Below are 21,940 nucleotides of genomic sequence, written 5' to 3'. Positions count from 1 at the left end.
GAAGAAGATCAAGGATCTGCTACTGAAAACTCAAGTAGCAGCAATGAACAACCAAGAAAATTTAGGCTGCTGAGTGACGTTTATGATGAAACACAAGAAATCGAGCTGGAAGAGGAATTACTATTGTATGGTATAGATGAACCAGGAAGCTATGAAGAAGCTGTGAAAGAAGAGGCCTGGGAACAGGCTATGAAAAATGAGATAGATGCAATTGAAAAGAACAACACCTGGAAACTCGAAGAGTTACCACCTGGACACAAACCGATAGGTTTAAAATGGGTTTACAAAATAAAGAAGGATACAAATGGGAAAATTATCAAATACAAAGCAAGACTTGTGGCGAAGGGATATGTGCAGAAGCAAGGGGTCGATTTCGAGGAGGTCTTTGCTCCTGTTACCCGTTTGGAAACAGTGAGACTTCTTTTGGCACTAGCAGCAAAGAATGGGTGGGAGGTGCATCACCTAGATGGAAAATCAGCCTTTCTCAATGGGGATTGGGAGGAAACCGTATATGTAACTCAGCCCAAGGGTTTTGTGAAATTAAATAGTGAACACATGGTATATCGATTAGTTAATGCATTGTACGGATTGCGTCAAGCACCCCGTGCTTGGTATACCAAGTTGAGTAGATGCCTGGAGAAGCTTGGGTTTACTAAATGCCTATATGAAAATGCAGTATACACCAAACGAGAGGGGGATGAATCATTGGTAATAGGTGTGTATGTTGACGATCTCCTGATCACTGGTACAAGTCTCTCAAATATTCAGAAATTCAAGAAACAAATGAGTGAGGAATTTGAGATGAGCGATCTCGGAAAGCTATCTCACTACTTGGGAATCGAGGTCAGCCAGGAGAAGGAATGCATAGAACTAAAGCAATCTGCGTATGCAAAGAAGCTGTTGGAAAAAGCTGGCCTAGCAGACTGTAATCCATCCAAAATATCCAATGGAGGCGAAAGTACAACTGGTTAAGGACGAAAGTGGGAAGCCTGTCAATCCCACGTTGTTTAAGAGCCTTGTTGGAGGTTTAAGGTATCTGGTCCATACACGACCAGATATTGCATACTCAGTAGCGGTAGTCAGCAGGTTCATGGAGCGTCCTACTACCATGCATCTAAATGTGGTTAAACGTATATTACGTTATGTCAAAGGGACAGTAAACTACGGGCTGATTTATTGGAGAGGAACTGGGAACTACATACTATCGGGTTACTCTGATAGTGATCTTGCTGGGAATATTGAAGACAGACGAAGCACCAGAGGTATGGCCTTTTATTTAAACGAAAGTTTGATCACTTGGGTGTCACATAAACAGAGATGTGTGGCTCTATCCTCATGCGAAGCTGAATTTATGGCTGCAACTGCAGCAGCATGTCAGGGAGTGTGGTTACAAAATCTGCTTATGCAAATAACTGATATGAAGCATTGTCCGGTCACTATATATGTTGATAATAAGTCCGCCATTGATTTAGCAAAAAAATCCTATTTTTCATGGACGGAGCAAACACATTGATATCCGTTATCACTTCATTCGGGAATGTGTTGAGCGTGGTGAAATAACTATTAAGCATATACCTACTGAAGAACAGTGTGCTGATATTCTGACTAAAGCCATGTCCACTGCGAAGTTCGAGAAGATGCGTACCCTGTTGGGAATCCAGAATCTGCAGAAAAGAGTTTAAATTACGGGAGAGTATGTTGGTGTGTAATATAAACTCGTTTGTTTGTTTGAGTATTCACTAAGCCACGTAGCAGCTAGGACAATAAGTAAAATGTTGTTTCATTATTTTTAGGATCAGAAACAAATAAGTGGAAGTAGTGGATGTTAGTTAGGAGTTTGATGCTAGTTTTTAGGAGTTGGTCATTTGCATTGTTTTAGGTATCTCAGCATGTATTCAGTTTTTTTTAAGTGTGATATATAAAACTTTGAGCAAGTTTGTTCACTCTCTGTCAAATACACGATAGTATTAAATCTGTAGTGTGCATTCACAGGTGATCCACAAACTGAAACCAACACTCACACGATAATGAACCAAATATCTCTTTGCTGTCATGCTAGATTCAACAACCGTCAACACCTATAAAAGAAATTAAGAAACATGATTTTACCCATTTTGTTGTGAAAAAACGGCCACAAAGAATGTCAAAGATACAAAGAGAGGAAAAGCCATTTTACAGTTATTTCTACAAATTAATGGAAATGAGACTTGACACAAAAAATCTCATTTTTAAAATGCATCAAAATGCATGATAATATACAAAGTTTTACCTTGGCCTCATACCATTTGTCACTATAAGAAGCCCAAACTTTCTCACCTTCTTCATAAAGACTATTATCCGAGGAACAGTTTATCAAGTCAACCCCAGTTTTTGATTTTGGCATTTCCGTGGGGGGAACTTAAAACCTGCAGATACAAACTAGGGGGCGCTATATATAAGAATACTAAGTTGTTTGCGGCAATGGCTTAGAGAATACACGATTGAAAGGTTCTTATATAGTGAGAGTTTATTATGACCTAGTTGACACGCATACATGTTAACTGAAACTTTTGTCACTAGTCACGTCCTTAGCTGAACATCGTGTCCTTTTACAATTCTTACAATTTATACAATATTTTGTTCATTTTTCAAAAAAGAATGCTTCTATTTTTTTTAATACTTTAAAGAGAAGATTGAAAAAAAATTAGAGCTCTTTTTTTATTGGAAAAAATATGAAAATTAAAAAATATGTAAATTATGTTCATGTGTCTTGAAAATATTTATACTAGTTATACCACAAGTTATAAATTTCAACTTAACTAATCACCAAAGTTAAATTAAAAAATACAAAACAGGTATTTTCGTAAAATGAGTTATTTTAGTTGAGAAAAATAGAAAATATAATGTATTTTACCTGAAAAGATAATTGGTTAGTTATAAATATAAAAATTATGACCAAAAATCAAAACTTTCAACGTTTTCAATGTTCGGACACCTAGACACATACTATACATTTATTCCATTTAAACTCGCATATTATATTTTTTTATTTGCTAGAAAATATGCTAGGGTCAAGAACTTTGTATTGATGATTCTCAACAATGATTCATCGAGAGTACATTGTGTTCACTGATCTGCAATTATAATGCATTTTGTTATAATTATTATATGGTAATAAAATTGAGATAGAAATTAAGAAAATTATTTATAGAAATTCATGGAAAAAAAAGAATTTAAAATGGTTAATAAACTATTTTTTTTTGAATAAAATGTACTTTCATTACTTAAATACTATCATTTTCAAGTACATGCAAAATAAAGCCTGAGGGACTATCAAGCCACTCCCTTTCTCCTGACATAGAGTAGTTGGCTTTCGCTAATGCATGTGCCACACTATTCGCAGAACGATAAGTAAATCTAACTAGCACTGGATTTATGTGCTTCAATAACTGAATACAATCTCCAACTATTGTTCCAAACATAGCTTCACCTGGACTTCCGTTACACGCCTGTACTAACATCCGAGAGTCACTTTCCATGATGCAGCATTGATTTTTCCGTGCAATTACCCATGACAGAGCTTCCTTCATACCAATGGCTTCAGCCTCTCTAGGTGACCACGCTCCCATCTTTCTGCAACATCTAGCTCCTAAGAAAGCACCTTGTGAATCTCGCATCACACACCCCACTCCAACACTACCATCCTGAAACACGGTCGCGTCTGTATTTACTTTCACCCAACCCTCCATCGGTTTCTTCCAGACATGCTCACCTTCTCCATTTTGATTAGCTCCTCTCACACTCTGAATTTGTGCCTACCTCCACTCTGTAATAAACCTTGTAGCTGTAGCTTTCACTCCAAACGCAGAACCGTTGACATGCTCCCATACCCACTTATTTCGTCTACTCCATAAAGCCCAAGCAATCATTCCAACTTGCACACATTGCTCTCTTGTTGCTGTTGCAAAACTTTCTAACAGATTTCTAAATGCTGGCTCCTGTGGTAACAAACGTAATACCTGTTGCACTCCTGTCATATTCCACACTGTACGGGCAAAGTTACAAGTAAATAACACATGAGTATCCGTTTCTATCCCACTCCTACACCATGGACATTGCACACTTTGAACAATTTGCTTACTTGAGAGAGCACAAGCAGTTGGTAAGCACCCTGTACATACACGCCAAAGAAAGTGCATAACTTTACCTGGAAATTTCAGCGACCACAGTTTATTACAAAAACTCTTATAAGTATTATCATACTCCCCTTGCAACCATCTATACGCACTCTTAACTGTAAACATTCCACTCTCATCCAGTAACCAAAACCAAGAGTCTTCCTTCTCAGACATCGGAATTGGCACACGTTTAATTAAGTCTGCATCCCTCGTATTGAAAATATCTTCAACCAGCTCAATATCCCAATTCTTGCCCGTATCATCCATCAAACTATTAACAGTAATATCCTTCAACTTATCAGGCATTTCCGTTGTTAAGTAACCCAGATCCACAGCTGGTAGCCAAGGTATATGCCACACCTTTGTATCCATACCATTCCCTATTTTTCGTCTCGTCCCTGCCTTAACTACCCCTATAGCCTCCATCAGACTTCGCCACACATAACTCGGGTTCCTCCCTACCCCTGCTTCAAGAAATGATGTGTTAGGATAATATCTCGCTTTAATTATCGACGACACCAGTACGTTTGACTGCTGCACTAGACGCCAACCTTGCTTAGCCAACATAGCTAAATTGAACTTCCTCAAATCTTTTACCCCTAAACCACCACATCCTTTAGGTCTGCACATCCTTGCCCATGACATCCATCTAACCCCCTTCCCTGTTACTCCCCTACCCCACAGAAAGCCATTCATTTTCCGTTCTATATCCTCACAAATACCAATCGGGATGAGAAACACGTTCATCCAAAAACTAGGGAGCACTTGAGTTGCCGAAGACAATAATGTTAACTTACCATGCTTGGAGATATCTTTATTAGCCCATCCTTGCAACTTTTGTTGGACTTTATCTTTTAAAAAACCTAACACCTCCATTTTATTTCGTCCCATACGCATAGGCATACCAAGATATTTTCCTGGGGCATCTGTCTCCTGAATGCGTAGAACTTCACACACCCCTGCTCTATCCTCCCTTGCTGTATTTGGACTGAATGTGATATTTGACTTACTACTATTGATCATCTGACCAGACACATTTTGATATTGTTGCAGGATGTCTTTCATTATACTTGCTTCAACTCGTGATGCTCTAAAAATGAAGTAACAGTCATCTGTAAATAGCATATGAGAAATAGATGGAGCTCCTCGAGCTATTTTACAGCCATGTAATAACCCAACCTCTTCATATCTCCTCAAAATTCCACTCAGACCCTCCGCGCACATTATATATAAATATGGTGAAATAGGATCCCCTTGACGTACTCCTCTTTGAGGTATCACACTTCCAAAGATTTTCCCATCATGTAAAAAACTATACGTCACCGTTTTTACACATTTCATAATTCTATCTATCCATAGTTGAGGGAAATCAAATTTCTGCTGCATAAATTCAATAAACTGCCACTCCAACCTGTCATACGCTTTCGATACATCAACTTTTAATCCAGCAACTCCCACTGATCCTTGTGTTTTCCTAGGAATATAGTGATTTACTTCAAATGCCACAAAAGCATTATCTGTCAGGAGACGATTCTCTATAAATGCACTTTGCTGCTCCGAAATGATTGTAGGCAGTACTGGTTTTACTCTATTCGCCATGACTTTTGACAATATTCTCATTAGCACATTGCATAAGGGGATGGGCCTTAAATCTACCACTTTCTGAGGATGTTTTACTTTTGGAATCAAACACACTACTATTATGTTAATACTTGCAGGCAAAACTCCCGTGTCAAAGAAATGTTGACAGAACTTGCAGACATCAGGTCCAACAATAGTCCAGTAAGCTTGAAAGAACGAAGGATTTAACCCATCCAATCCTGGGGCCTTATCCGGGTGCATAGCAAAAACAGCTGTTCTCACTTCTTCATCATTTATTGGCAACATTAATGCTTGTTTCTGTTCTTCATCTACCTGTTTAAAACCAATTCTGTTTGACAACCTTTCCTCCATATTTGACGTACTAAATATATTCACAAAATATTCTGTAATGAGCCCCTGTATTTCCTCCTCTGTTTCCTTCCACTCCCCATTCTCATATTTCAATCTTTTAATTTTATTATACTCCTTTCTCATCGAGGCATACTTATGGAAAAATCTCGTATTTTTATCACCTTCACGAAGCCAGTATTGTTTGGCTCGTTGACGCCAAAATATTTCCTTCTTCTCAAGTAATCTCATATACTGCCATCTTGCCTCTTCATACTGACGAATACCAGCCACATCCCTTCGAGCTCGCAGCCTCTTCATATCATTTTTGTACTTTTCTATCTTCAATTTCATGTCCCTGATTAAACCTCCACCCCATTCTTCTAATTTAGCACAGCAACGCACCATTTTTTCCAGTAAATCAGTAACTCCTTCCTCATTCCAGCATGACTGAACAATGCTCCTGCATTCACTTTCTTTCACCCACATATTCTCAAACTTGAACCTACATCGTTTTCGAATATATACCTGCTTATGTAGTTGCAGCACCAGAGGCATATGATCAGACGATGACATTTCCAGAACTTGAACCTCCGCAGCTGGAAATAACTCACACCATTCTTTCGTCGCTAATCCTCTATCTAACCTCTCTTGAATCCATCTATCCATCCCCCTCGCTCTCTCCCACGTATATATGTCCCCTGTATACCCCAGATCCTCCAAACCACAGTCCATTATAGTCTCAGAGAAATCATCTAATAATGCCCTTGGCTGCCGTTGACCCCCCCTTTTCTCTTCCCCGGACATCATGTCATTAAAATCCACAATTATACACCACGGTAAAGTTGAACTTGCTGAAAGATTTCTGATCATATTCCAAGAATCCACCCGTCTACTTCTCTCAGGAAAACCATAGTATCCTGTGTATCTCCATTTACCCAAAGTTTCATGATTACATTCAAAATCAATGAAATTATTACAGCTACTTAAAATATTTATTCCTTCCTCATTTTTCCAAAATGGAGCTAGTCCCCCACCATGTCCTTGAGCATCAACTGCAAAAAACTTTGCAAACCCTAACTTCTTACTTACTCTCTCTACTTTATTTTTCTTTACTAATGTCTCGCTTAAAAATAAAATACTGGGCCGATATTGGCTATTGATTTCATTTAGAAATCTAACTGTCCGTGGGTTGGCCAGCTCACGACAGTTCCAAGATAAGAGACTCATAATCCTTGGCGGGCCTGGACTCCAGGTCCCGCCACTAGCAAGTTTTTTGACCCATCTGTAGGTTGAGTTTCCATATATTCCACCATTTCCTTTCCTTCATTTTCTCCTACCACATCCGTATTTAAACGTTTCCTTTTAGCATCCATGACTATATTTTCGGTATCCATCCCATTTTCTGTTGCACTTACCTCCCCTTTTTCCAGCCCCATGATTTTAGGATCCCCATCACGTACAACCACCTCCCTATTTTCACGCGATTTGACTCTGATCTCCTCCGTGTCATCCGTTGTTTGACGAATCACCCCCTCCACCTCCATGAATCGCTCCCCCACCTGTGTACCACCATCCATGGTGGTTCCTGCATTTTGTTCCCACATACCTCCTCCATCCTTATTACTTCTAAGCCACCTAGCTCATGTGTTATTCCTTACATTTTTGTTCGGTGCTCGAAGCCAGACACCGTATGCTTTCTCTATTACTTTCTATGGATTAGCATAAACCACATTACATTCTCTTTCCCCATGCCCTATAATCCCACAGACAAAACAAAATGTTCCCAGCTTTTCATATTTAAAATTTAACCAGCTCCATCCATCCCCTTCCCTCTTGATTTTCATTCGTCATTTCAATGGTTTCTCCACATCTAATAAGACCCTAATACGCACGTACGGCTTCCATCCTCCTTTAAAGGTGTCAGGATCTGACTTAATATATTGACCAATCGATGATCCCACACTTTTAAGTATATTCTCAGACAAGAACCCTGTTGGTATATCATAAATCTGAATCCACATTTCAACTTGCTTTAACGGCACTGCAGTCGGATCTTCTCCTCCCTTAACCTGATGAAAAACTAACGTCGCTTGCTCAAACGACCAAGGACCCCCATCTATAACCTTCTGAATATCTAGCTTATGAAAAAACACAAATGAATATCGGAGCCCACCCATTTCATATACCTCCATTCCTTCCTTAGGCCTCCATATACCTGCCATGACATTCTGCATCGCATGGTAATTTATGTGTTTTTCCGTCAGAAACTTCCCCACTAGCATATATGTTTGTTTTTGTGCCACCACCTCATTGCTTGGTACAATAATTCCTCCTTCCTCCTCATCATCTATCACCAGATTTGCATACATCTCCTCCAGAGAATTCTCAGATCGCGTCATTTGTGTATTTTAAAATGAATATAATTTTTGACAAAATTATAGACTAAACTTTTATAGACTAATAGCTGCCACAAAGACAAAGAGAAAAACTGTCAATCATGACAGAGAGTTGGTTCAATCCAACTTAGAGTTTTTAGACCTGAGATTTAATGACTATTTACAAGCAGTATTACCCAAAGTTAAGTGGGGAAGTAGTACTACTCTCCAACACCTTCTTCTTAGTGAGATGTCCTCCATTTAAATATTATGCATCCTACTATGCATCCTCCCAAGCATTGGGTTGTATAATATACTTGCATAACTAGAGTAATTAAGGCAGAATATTGATTTGTACTAGCAACTACAAACTACAGATTATAAGATTTCATTTGTTTAATGCGTTTAATAAACTAATTAGATAATCAGTAATGCCCATAAAATTATGTGACTAAAAACAAGTAATCATGTGATCAGTTTGGTTACTATTTTTTATTAGGATAAAATAATAGTAATGTATGTAATCATTTAAGATTTTAATTTTTTTGTATTAAGTCTGCCAAGATGAAGAAGATAAAATCTGGTCTCAGAACTCCTTCCCAAGTTGAGAAGAACCATGTGCCAGCTATAGCGAAGAAAGCAAGTAAATCTACACTTCTACAAATAAGGAAGTGAAGAGTTCACCTTCAGGAAACCTTTTAAAGCCGACATGTAGTAAGTTGTAAAAATAACGTTGCAATATTGAAAGTGGTTCAGTTACTGCTTTTGTGGCTTTACGGGAAAGTCATGACCAAAACCTTGAAGTTGATCCAAGGGTTGAGGATACTGGTTAGTCTACCTTAAATGATAATTAAGAAGAAGTTGAATAGGTACAGGTACTGTATATTTACACATGAATTCCAAATTGTATGATAATTTAGAGTATAGCTCCTAAAAAATTTCTACATCTTTTATACCTGGACAGCTCCTAAAAAATTTAGAGGAGTGTCAAAATGTTAAAAGTTCGTGGTAGGAGTTTGTTATTAGCCCTAGGCTTTAAAGTAGCAGTACCATGTGCACGTATCTTTCTTTCAGTTCCCTCCTTTCTGGAGTTCATGACTTCTTTTATATGTCCGAATACTGAGCCGATATACCTTCTTTACAGCCTCTCGGGGTGATGACTGGTGGATCAAGAATAGGCCTTTCAGAAGGCATATAAACTACATAGGAGGAAGATGCAAATATAACAGATGTGGAAGAGGAGCTCTACCCTGCGAAAGTTGATCATAATTAGGTAAAGATCTCTCTAATATAAAGGTGGTGATTAAATTAAATAAATGCAGAAGCCTAGACGAGAGATAAGAAATTTTCTGCGGATGCTAGTTAAGGATCATGTGTCTCTTACTCATGTCCACTGCATGTTATTCTAGAAGAACTAAAAATATATAAACGATCCAGAGCTAGGTATCAGAAATTGGTATCAGAGCTAGTAATAGGCGGGAGATGAATAGTAAAAACACTGTAGCAAAAGTAGCCGTGAATAGTAGACAGTGAATAGTAACTAATGAATAGTAAAAAGTACATGAATAGTGAAAATGAAATAAAATTTAAGGTTAAATGAGACCTTCAACAAGAATAAATAGAGAAAGGAATAAAGAATATAAATCTAAAATAATAGCAACTCTATTAATTTTATTTATAGTAGAAAACAAAGCAACACAACAGATGTGTAAGAAAATTTTATACAGACAATTAATCTGACTTATGGAAGATTTAAGGATACGATCAATTCAGTATATAGCTGATAAAGAACCAACATATAACAGGCTAATAAATCAACATATTGAAAGTTGTAAGATAAGCATGCAAATAATAAATGAAAAATTAGATATTATAGCTATGTTACAAACAATGTTGGAAGAAAGAGATGAAAAAATTAGGAGACTAGAGGAAGAAAAACTTTTATTCAAACGAGAAAAATTTATTAAAGAAACTAATTTAGAAATCGAAATAAAAGACTTAAAAGAAGTATTAACTGAACAATATAGATTAATAGACGATTTAAGACAAAAAATTAAAAAATGAATTGGACAGATCCAAATGCAATAACTAGAAATAATAGAAAACTAAAGCAATTAATAAAAAATCAAGAAAAATTAGAAATAGATCTGGAAAAATTACTAGAAAGAAAAAATAAAATAACATGGACAAGAGAGAATAACGAAGAAATTATGAGAATTTACCAACAACTTGGAAATATGATAATAACATTTAGAAATAATAAACTAAGAATACAAGGACTTAAAACAATAATTTTAACAAATAATATAACTGGATAAAATATAGATGGATAAAATGTCATTAGAAGAAATAAGTGAAAAACAAGATATATATTATCAAATGGATGAATACGAAGGAGGAACATCACAAACCCTAAGTTTTAAACCAGATGTATATAATCAAATTCAAAGTGCAACAGAAGAATTAACAATAAAAAAGATATTCAAGACATCATATTTTGAAAGAAATAAGAAAGTTAGGTATATAGCCCAAAAACATGAGAATGTAATAAATATAGATACAATAAATGGAAAAACATGAATAAATTTAATAACGAATGGATTAATAAAAAAAGAATTATCCAAATTAAAACAAAAGGAAGCAAATAAACTAAAAATATATATATTTTGGAGCAATAGAATTTACAATAAAAGCATATTTTCAGAAAAATATCGATACTCCTATACAGATATATGTATTAGATGATAGAATAATAGGAAATATACAAGATTCATTAATAGCGGTAATAAAAGGAAACTTGATATATCAGATATTAAAATTTATAATACAACCCGATTTCAGTATATCACTAAGGGATGAAAATAAAGAAAGATCTTTAACATTATACTATAAGTTAAATGGAATAAAAATGTAAAAAGGAAGTAAAGTTATTAGTATAGAAACCAAAATGGTTTATGCTATGACTGGAAACCATCACATAAAGAAACAAACGGAATTAGGAATAATAGTACAAAAGTTATATAATGATATATTAGAAAAAATTGAACATAAAGAAGAATCTCAAATAACAATCCTAGAAGAAATTACAATAGATTTTAGTAATAGACAAATGATTCCAAAGCAGAGAATTAAACCAATATTAGAAGGATCCAGATTAAGTTTTAGAAAAGAACAAAATCCTATAAGATTAATTAGATCAATGAGTATGACGAGTAGAAAGATAAATTTAATAAAGATAGATACTGATAGTTTGAAAATAAAAATAATAATATTTGACGAAACAATAACAAGAGACTGTATAGCAGAAATTAATACAGGAGCTACCAAAAGTTTTATTCATATAAGCAACGTAAATGAAGAAAATTGTAAATGGATAGAACCTCAGACTTAGAGATATGCAGAAAATGATAGAGAAATATTTATTACTAAATGTACTAATTTAAAATTTAAAATATTAGACTTGGAATATAATATAAATATAGGAGTAATAGAATATGATAGTTTGAGTGAATTATTATTAGGGAGCGACTTCTTAAAAATGATAAATTATAAAATTAATAATAATGGAATAAAAATAGTAGATCAAGGAAAAGAAATATTTATAGAAAAACTATGAATATACAAGAAACATTAAGGAATAAGAAAGAAAAGTTAAAGAAGATAAGAGTATGTTAGAAAGCGAAATAGATTTACAAATAAAATACTTAGAATATAAGGAAAGACAAACAAAGTTAGAAAATGATATTAAGAAATTAGAAGAACAAAGTAAAAATACTAGTAAATATTGGATAGATGTTGGAAATGGTTGGAAGAAGCGAATCAACAAATAATAAATTGTCAGACTCAGAATTTATAAAAAATTTATGGGAAGAAATAATAGTTAAAGAAAAACTAAATGCAATAATGAGATTGATAGAAAAACAAGATAATCAAGAAAATTTGAGACAAATAATAAGAGAAGAGTTAACAAGCTTATGGAATAATTCTGAAATACCTACTTTAAAAATGATACTACACAAGTTAATAAAATTAGAAGAAGGAAAACAAGAAATTATACCAGAAAAAAAATTACAAATAAGTCAGAACTAAAAGCCATAAATGCATCGAGAAGAGTTAATGAGCCAATGATGATAGATATAAGTAAAATGAAACCAAATATATTTGACCCAATAGGAAAAGTATTAGATAATTTGGGATAACTTAGTAAAAAAGGAAAATTCTAATGGAAACTAAAGAACAAAAAGAATATAATGTGATAACATTTTTAAAGAATCATGGAAAAGAAATTTTAGAAAGAGAAAAATATAAGTATGAACCATTAAAAAAGGAAACAACTAGTGAAAGTAAAGCTGAGTTTAAGATTGATACAACTGTGATAGAATATTTAAAGTCAAAATTAGAACAATAAAAGGAAGAAGTTGAAGAAATAAGAACGGAGAATAAAAAACTACGATTAAATACTAATGAAGAATGGTTAGAAAAATATAAAAATATAAAAATAAATATAAAGAAACTAAAAAGGAACTAAAAGAGGTAAAAAGAGATTTAAGGCAAACAAAAAAGGAATTAAATGAAAAAACAGAAGAAAATAAAAAAGAAATAGAAATATTGAAAAAGCAATTAAATAAGTTTAAAGGAAAAAAAAGGATACAAGTGAAGTTTCTAGTACCGTGTCTATAAATAATAATACAAGTACTAGTGAATCGGAACAAGATAATTTAGGAAAAACGGTGAATATAATAGAAGAATATAACAGTAGTTATGTGGAAAATTCTGAAATAGAAATAGAAAATAAAAATATAATAGAAGCTTTACAAAGAATGAAAAATGTAAATGGAGTAATAAAACAAGAATCGAATAGTGACGAAGAAGATAAAGATAATTATAATGATATAGAAACTGAAGGAATAAAAAATGAGGAGATGGATAACTACCCAGAAGAAGAAGTAACCGACGATAATATGGAAGTTATAACAAGATATAGGAACACGATACCAAAACACATACCAATAGGACAACATAATGAATTTAAAGAATTCATAGGATCAATGTCACAAGGCGTAAACTTAAATGGATACTTTTTAGACTTAGATAATGTATATGAAGAACAAGAAATTAGTAGGAGAATAACTGATTGGAATTTAGGAATGTATATAGCATTAATGAACTCCACTCATACAGATGAGTTAGAATATACTTATAACTTGATCTCAAAAACGTTAATTGGAAAGGTAGCATATTGGATAGAATCCATAGAATATCAGTTCAAAACAGAAGTATTAAGGTATGCAACGGATTGGAAATCAATGTTACAAATATTTGATATGATATTAAAAAGAGAATTCTTAGGAGATCCTTGGATAGTAGCTAGAGACCAAGTTCTAATAGAAAGAAAAATAGAAATAATAATGAATCTAAATAACATGAAATGCTGTAACATTAACAAGTTACCAGAATACACTATAAGTTTTACTAAATTCTTTTATGAAGCTAGATTCTTACCCGAAGAAGGACATATATATCAATAATTATATTATGATCATTTACCAGAACCTTATAATACTGAGATAACTAAGGAATATAATAAGTTAGAACCTCGTGAGAACACTCTGGGTGAAAGAATAAGAGTACTAAGAGGATATCTAATGAGAAAATGTGAGGAATATAGGGTACAACAGAAGGTTAAAAAGGATAAAAAACTAGGATTAAGAGAAATATGTGGATTCACTGAAAGAAGACTAGTATTTGGATGTGAAGATAAAAAACCCTATAGGAACTATAAGAAAAGGTATAATAAGAAAAAATCATATGATAAGTATAGAAGCAAACAAAATAGAAATAATTATCCTTATAAATATAACAGATATAAGAGAAAAAAATTAGGAAATTTAGAAATACACCAGAAAATAGGAGAAGATATAAAAATAAGCGAAAGTTTAGAAGAAAACCTTTTAAAAAGAAAGATATAAGTGAATGTAAATGTTGGAATTGCAATGAAAAGGGACATTATGCTAATAAATGTCCTAAACTGAAAGAAAAGAAAGTAAAATATATAAATACATCACCATTTATAATGGAAATAGAATAAATTAAAGAAGATGACAATAGATGGTATGAATATGAAGAGTTTTATGTTAGTGAAACTGATAATGAAATAAACTTTATAAATTATGAATCATCTAGTGAAAGCAATTGAGAGGAATGGTAGCAATATACATAGAAGCAGATGTAGAATATAAAAAATATAAATTCCTAAAACAAAAAATATTTATAAATAGTGGAGCAGATCTATGTCTAGTAAAAAAGGAAGTTTTAGCTTCATATAGATGGGAAAAATCTAATGCACATAGAACTAGGGTATCAGGATTTAATGAACAAAACAAAGAATTAGATGTAATAGCAAAAAACATGAGAATAAAGCTAAATAAAACATTTAGAGCAATTTATAAAAACAATAAACCGGCATGGAATATTATTGTCTGAAAAGAAATCTGAAATCTTTAAAAATAAGATAGAATATTTAGGATACAAAATAGATAAAGAAGGTATACAATTACAAGATCATATAGTAACAAAGATTGTAAATTTTAAGGATAAATTAGAAAATAAAAAAGAGGTACAACAGTTTTTAGGAATAGTAAATTATGCCTCAGATTATATTAAAGACTTACCTAAATTAAGAAAACCATTACAGGAACTAACAAAAAATAAACCTTTTGAATGGACAAAAGAACATGAAAACTGTATAAAAATTCTTAAGGAAAAGGTGAAAGATTTACCAAAACAGAGAATACCCATAGAAACACATTATTTAGAATTATATACTGATGCTAGCGATATAGGATGGGGAGCAGTCCTAATAGCATATGAGAAGGATGACATACATAAAGAAAGGCCATATATATGTGGATATGCACGAGGAACTTGGAAACGTAATGAATCAAACTACCACATAAATGAAAAAGAACTATTAGCTGTAAAATATGGGATTAAGAAGTTTCATTATCATTTATTGCCTTTTAAATTTGTAGTAAGAACAGATAATACTCAAGTAAAAGCCTTTATTACTATTAAAATAGAATTATTACCAGAATTAAATAAAAGAAGAAAATGGTAATCTTTTTTCTGTTGCTATGATTTTGTAATAAAAAATATATCAGGAACAAAAAATGTGTTAGCTGACTATCTTAGCAGAGAAAATAAACAATGAAAATAGAATATACAAGAAGACAAGCTCAACCATGAAAAATAATATCGCGATCTTTAATAATATGGACTACTACTTCAGAAGCTGTAGAATTTATAAAAAATTTTGCTCTCGAAGGATTAGATGAAAATAATACAGAAAAACTAGAAGAAGCATATAAAGGATTTCTAGAAATAGAAAAACACATTGGTTATTATTTCACTCCTAATAGAAGGTATATTGATGAATTATTAATATCAATTATTAGAAAATTAAATGCCATTGAATTTCATGCATTTTGTTTTTGTAAAGGAAAAATTTAATTGTTTGTTGTTCTTAGCAGGATAACAAAAGATGGAAGATTTTGAGAAATATATCACTGATGTCACTTCTCATATATCAACCAATAATGAGAAAATCACCAAACTCCAAAACGAGATAGAAACCCTGGTTCAGGAGAACCAACATTTTCTGAAACAAATTATGGAAGCTATAAAAGACAAAACAACTCTACAAGCTTCAGTTGCAATCCCTACAATAAAACCTATGACATTTTCATCAAAGCTTGCAACCATGCCATCACCTTCAACAAACATATCAACTACTCTGTCAAATTTATCAATGAGTGATAAGCTGAAACACTCACCTGAGATAGTGAAAACATATGAGCAAATGATGAAATATTATGATTATAAATCTAACCCTGATATTTGCAGACTGACAAAATCTACAAAATATCCCAGATATATTTGTTGTGAAAATACAAAACCTGACATAGTCTATAACCTGTGTATACATGGTTTTGTTGACAAGATCTTAACAAATGAAACCATGTATTGTATATCAAAGCTACCAAGTATAATTGTCAAATCCGTGGAAGCTATGGTACGGGAAATGGGAGCAGGCTCATACGGAATACAAGTTTTTGATGCATCAACTGATCTAGTTGGAAAACCCATAATAATATGTCAACTTTTTAAATTGGGAAGGAATATGGCAGATATTGTGGGAGAAACCAAAAGCTTGAAATTGCCAAATCCCTGTGATATTAACAAATTCCAGGAATGGTTATATGAAAAACGAGCCATTGGACTAGCTACCCTCAGGTCCAAAATACAAGATATACTACGAGCTCGGAAAGCTATAATCATTTCTGAAAGCCATGGTGGAGGTTTCACCGAAAGTATAAACCTTATATTATGATAATATTATACAAAATTCAGGTACTATGGCATTAGAGATAATGCTTGATAAAATAGAAAACCTGAAATATAATCATGCAAAACATACTACTGAATATTATCAAAGAATAACAGGTCCTCGAAAGAGACCTATTATCAGTCTAAAAGATGATGACAAAGGGAATTCTGATTCCTTTGCATGATACAAAAATGGTGTGATACACCAAAACACTGTAAATTGAATGGTGAAAACCGAAAAATATGAAAAAGTTATATTACCAGGAGATTCCCTTCAACAAAAATATCAAGGCAAAATGACAAAAATGGAGAAAGAAGAAAAGAAAAAGCAGATTCCCTGGAAAATATGACAGATCCTGCAAGATATCATGGCAGACACAGAAGATAAAGATGAAAAAAATATGAAGACACGACAAAAGAAGAAATGGCAGACAAAGAAATGGCAGACAAAGAAAATAAAAGATTCCTGGAAAAAACCTGCAAAAAAGAATTATTAGTAATTATGTAAAAGAAACCGGTTATCCCGGTAATCTATAACCATATAGAAGGACTACTATAAATAAGTCCATGCATGAAATGTAAGGATATTTGAAAATTTCTGAAGTTCAATTCTCTCTCTCTTTGAATATGTCTCGCTAAACTTTTTCACTCTCTATAAACTCTACTAAAAATATATCATAATAGTAGAAAAGATTATTTTATATGTATTATATACAATGAGGATTGATTCAGAAAAATAATACCTTGAAGAATAGCAATATGGAAGAGACCGTGTGAGGACTCCTGCATCCAGCCAAAGAATATCCAAAGGAGCTTGAAGAGCGTTATGGATAATAGGGCAAGGGTGAGTTGAGACTTCCGGTGACCAGAAAGCTATTGTAAAAGGTAAAAATTCTGATTTAAATCTTATTGTGTATGATAGCATTATAAAATAATGTTCTATAAGATTATGATGTATAATTAGTATGAGGTTATAGGGATGATTTCAGTTAAAATAATGAATTCGTTTTTGTCTACTGCTTACTACATGCGGAAAATAACCATATTAATCGATACGAATATGTATGCGCCTTCCCTCTTTAGGGTTGTGAGATATATAAATGATCCAGAGCTAGGTATCAGAAATTTTATGTTCTGGTAAACTTTATTACCAAAATCTATTCCTTTTTATTCATATATTTTCTTCAAAATAATATATTTTATGTTTGACACATTATAGGAAAGGTACGATATTCCTGAACACTGCAACAAGTGGATAAAAAGGAGTATTTAATACTTGTTCGAGAGTGCAAAAGTCCCGTGTGAAGAAGAATCAGTATAAAAAATATGCCACTGACGAGTATTAAAACATGACAGATAAAATTTCATTTGATGATTCTAAGTTATGGATGAAGTATCGGGAAGATGAAGGAGTTCAGGTACTCTTAATAAACATGCATATATAAAGTAGACTTAAAGTCGAGTAACCATTTACTTCAATTTTTTTGGTACCTCTAAGTACAATTTGAGTCAAGAATTTCATTTTTTTAATAATAGACACTTGAAAAGGAGAATGCAGTCTATCGTAATTCATATGCTGACCACGCACTCTCGGTAGCAAATCTCCGCTGAAATTAAAGATAAATTGGTATGACATGTTTTTAAAATATGAAAAATCAACACATTTAATTCTGATATGTTATATTTTAGCCAAAGTGGTACGACATTACTTTTTATTTTTGTGTGTTTTTTTATATATGCTAGAAAAGCAAAGACCCCAATTCAGAATCATCATGTGATGAATTCATGTGAACTTCCACCACTAACCATATAACAATACAAAATCGGAAAAATAACTCAAATAAATATACATACACTAATTCCTTAAGCTAACCAACAAACTTACTATAATCAATTGAAATATAAACCCATAAAACACGGAATTTGAAATACACATACAAGGAGACATAATTTAACAAAAAAAAAATAAGAACCCAATTAAACACACAAAAGTGAGAAGACGTAAATAATGTCAAAGAGACATATTTAACATATATTATGAATTCCAAATATTAATTACGAATTTTAAAATTATTGAAATAATTAAGAATCCCCAAAAATCGAGGGTTTGCAAATATTAAACTAATAATTATACAAATAAGATATTGAATTCATACTATAAACAAATGTTATAAAAGCTTGAAACGAACTAAATTCAGATCCAAAGACGAAAGCTTTAAATCTAACTTCAACTTCGAGTTTACCTATTACGGAGTTTCAAGGATGGAGAAAGAGGTATAATATGTATTGGGTGTGTTGTTTAAAGGTATCTTTTGGGTAATAGTAATTTTCAGATAATAGGCTTCAGTAGAAAATTTGGCGGCTTCTATTTCCAATTCAACAAGTTTCTGAACCAAATTTTATTTTTTCGCTTTTTAATAAGATATTTTTTTATAATCTACGGCAACACTACAAGAAATATTGGCTATAAGAGACCATCACAAATATGATAGTCCTGTATCCTTTGATTTTTATCCTCATTTCCAACCGAATATAACCATCCAACATGGTTGGTCGATCGCAATTATAATCATAACCAACCAAGTACCAACCCACGTTGGTCGATTTTCCTTCTTTTGAGTTAACCTTTGTGCAAAAAGTTTAATGTTTAATGACTAAATAGCAAGTTAATTCTAGTACATTGATCAGTTAGCAAGTTTTTTGAGTTTAATGACCTAGATGCATGTTGGTCATCAGTTCAATGATAATTTAGCCTATTAAAAACATTTACACATGGGATATATAATGACATAGGCCAGGGTATAGTAATACAAAAAAGTGTAAAACTCTCTAGGCCCGCCCTGGATATAAATCTAACCTAAGCAGGATCTGAACCACCAACAAACTATCAACCTTTCGATCAGCCAGATAGCCGTGATATAGCTTTAGATCATTATTTCTTCTCTGCATCCAGATCTAAGTACAAAGGAAAAAAGTACTTTGATTTTCCTGCAAAAACCTGCATAACAGCATGGTTAAGTACTAGATTTATAACCACAGAAATATATAACAAAAAATTTTGCACAGTAGTTTGAAGGAAAAAACATACTTTATCAAGCACAGTATCTCATGTTCGAGCTTCATCCGCATTTCTTCTTCAATATTTACATCTTGTTGGATCTCCGGTAAATTAACTATAATTGGAGAATGTAATCAAATTAACAAAAAAAAAGAATATTGTGGCATAAATATGGTAATTATTCTAATAAAATAAAAGAATTTAAACATTTGATGATAGAATCAAAACAGAAACATGTGAGAAATTATGTCGTAATCACATTATATGCATGCTAATACTCTAATACTATCAAATTAAATCCCGTTATGAAAAGAATGTAAGATAAAATCTACTTAAATAATTGAATTAATAAACATCTCTAACACTAGTCAAGCATACCAAAGAGACGCAATAAATGTTCAGCTCCATAAGCTACTGAAGGAGGGATGTTCTCTGCACTCAATGCTTCGTATTGTTTGCGCTCGTTATTGTACAGTAGCATTGTAGGAAGTGCTTTGTCAAATTAATAACGTATCCCGTATAAGATTTCTTGTATTTCATCTCTCAACCTATTACCAGAAAGCATGTCAGAAGATGGATGACTACAACATCCACATTAGCACAAAAAATGCTACATGAAAGACATTTAAAAATTATATGACGGTAACCAAAAAGGAAAATACAAATACTTAATTAGGTAATCTGGCATCAGGAATTTAAAAATATATAGGGAACATCAAATATAGAACACCAACTTACATGTTATTATTTTTCACTTTGAACCTAAAGTACTTCTTCAATATGTCATCGACATTTGGGGTGCGAGGAAGCTTAACAAGCTGATAGGCGACACAGGACAATTCAATACCATAATTAACATTATCATATTAGAGAATGCTAAAAATGAAAATAGCGACAACACTATTTCATTGAACCTTGAACCCAGAGATTAAATTGAAAAACATCTAAAATTTATAAAGTGAAAGACTGAAATACCTTGCCTAGGCGGGTCACAAATTCAGAATCATCCACTAGTTGTTTCTTTAGCATTCTTGGAATTTCAATATTCATATTCTCCTCGGCTAACAAGATTTCTGAAAAAAGAAAAACAAAATGTAATACCCACAAGCTACTTGATCGTGTTATAAGTTAAAATTGAGAACTCTTGTAACATATATTTTATTATATAAATGTATGAAATATCAAATAGTTCTAACCATCAGACTCCTTTGCTTTTCCCTTATCGCCAGACTTAGTGTTCGTAGCCAACTGATTTTGAATATCTTCATTAGATTGCTTGGCTTTTCCCTTATGGCCAGACTTAGTGTTCTTAGCCAACTGAATTTGAATATTCTCATCAGTAAACTTCATCAGATGATCAGTTCCCAGCCATTCATCCCATCTGTTATGTAAATAGGTTTTTTAATGGTTGAGTATATAGGACGAGTAGCCATGTCTTGCCAGTGACAAAAAATTGGTTGCACTGCTCTTTTATTGTGCAACCCTTTTAAGATGTATACAAACACAATCACCATTAAAAAATCTTAAAAAACACAATTCAACAAGATTCAATGTTTGACAAGGGAGCATGCTTCCACATATATGTACTCACCTTTTATTCCAACCCTGCACATATAAAGGGACCAAATTAATAAATTTTGATTATGACTATTAAACTTCGGGAATCTCTCAACAATATACTCACAGGATAATGAACCAAATATCTCTTTGCTGTCATGCTAGATTCAACAACCGTCAACACCTATAAAAGAAATTAAGAAACATGATTTTACCCATTTTATTGTGAAAAAACGGCCACAAAGAATGTCAAAGATACAAAGAGAGGAAAAGCCATTTTACAGTTATTTCTAAAAATTAATGGAAATGAGACTTGACACAAGAAATCTCATTTTTAAAATGCATCAAAATGCATGATAATATACAAAGTTTTACCTTGGCCTCGTACCATTTGTCACTATAAGAAGCCCAAACTTTCTCACCTTCTTCATAAAGACTATTATCCGAGGAACAGCTCATCAAGTCAACCCCAGTTT

General features: G+C 32.9%; 3 protein-coding genes across 3 annotated transcripts; 1 reads left to right on the top strand and 2 right to left on the bottom strand.

The window, feature by feature from the left end:
- The first annotated feature begins 1,090 nt into the window (after positions 1-1,090).
- LOC141720176 (secreted RxLR effector protein 161-like) lies at positions 1,091-1,513 on the top strand. The gene has a single exon (XM_074522529.1). It carries the CDS (start codon positions 1,091-1,093, stop codon positions 1,511-1,513), a length of 423 nt encoding a protein of 140 aa, XP_074378630.1.
- A 1,750-nt stretch (positions 1,514-3,263) lies between these two features.
- On the bottom strand, positions 3,264-3,728 carry LOC141720175 (uncharacterized). The gene has a single exon (XM_074522528.1). It carries the CDS (start codon positions 3,726-3,728, stop codon positions 3,264-3,266), a length of 465 nt encoding a protein of 154 aa, XP_074378629.1.
- A 66-nt stretch (positions 3,729-3,794) lies between these two features.
- On the bottom strand, positions 3,795-7,316 carry LOC141720172 (uncharacterized). The gene has a single exon (XM_074522527.1). It carries the CDS (start codon positions 7,314-7,316, stop codon positions 3,795-3,797), a length of 3,522 nt encoding a protein of 1,173 aa, XP_074378628.1.
- Between the last annotated feature and the right edge of the window lie 14,624 nt (positions 7,317-21,940).

This window comes from Apium graveolens, chromosome 4 (genome assembly GCF_009905375.1).
Source record: "Apium graveolens cultivar Ventura chromosome 4, ASM990537v1, whole genome shotgun sequence".
NCBI lineage: Eukaryota > Viridiplantae > Streptophyta > Magnoliopsida > Apiales > Apiaceae > Apium > Apium graveolens.
Note: the sequence above shows the minus strand (reverse complement) of the source record. Positions and strands in the feature narration are given on the sequence as shown.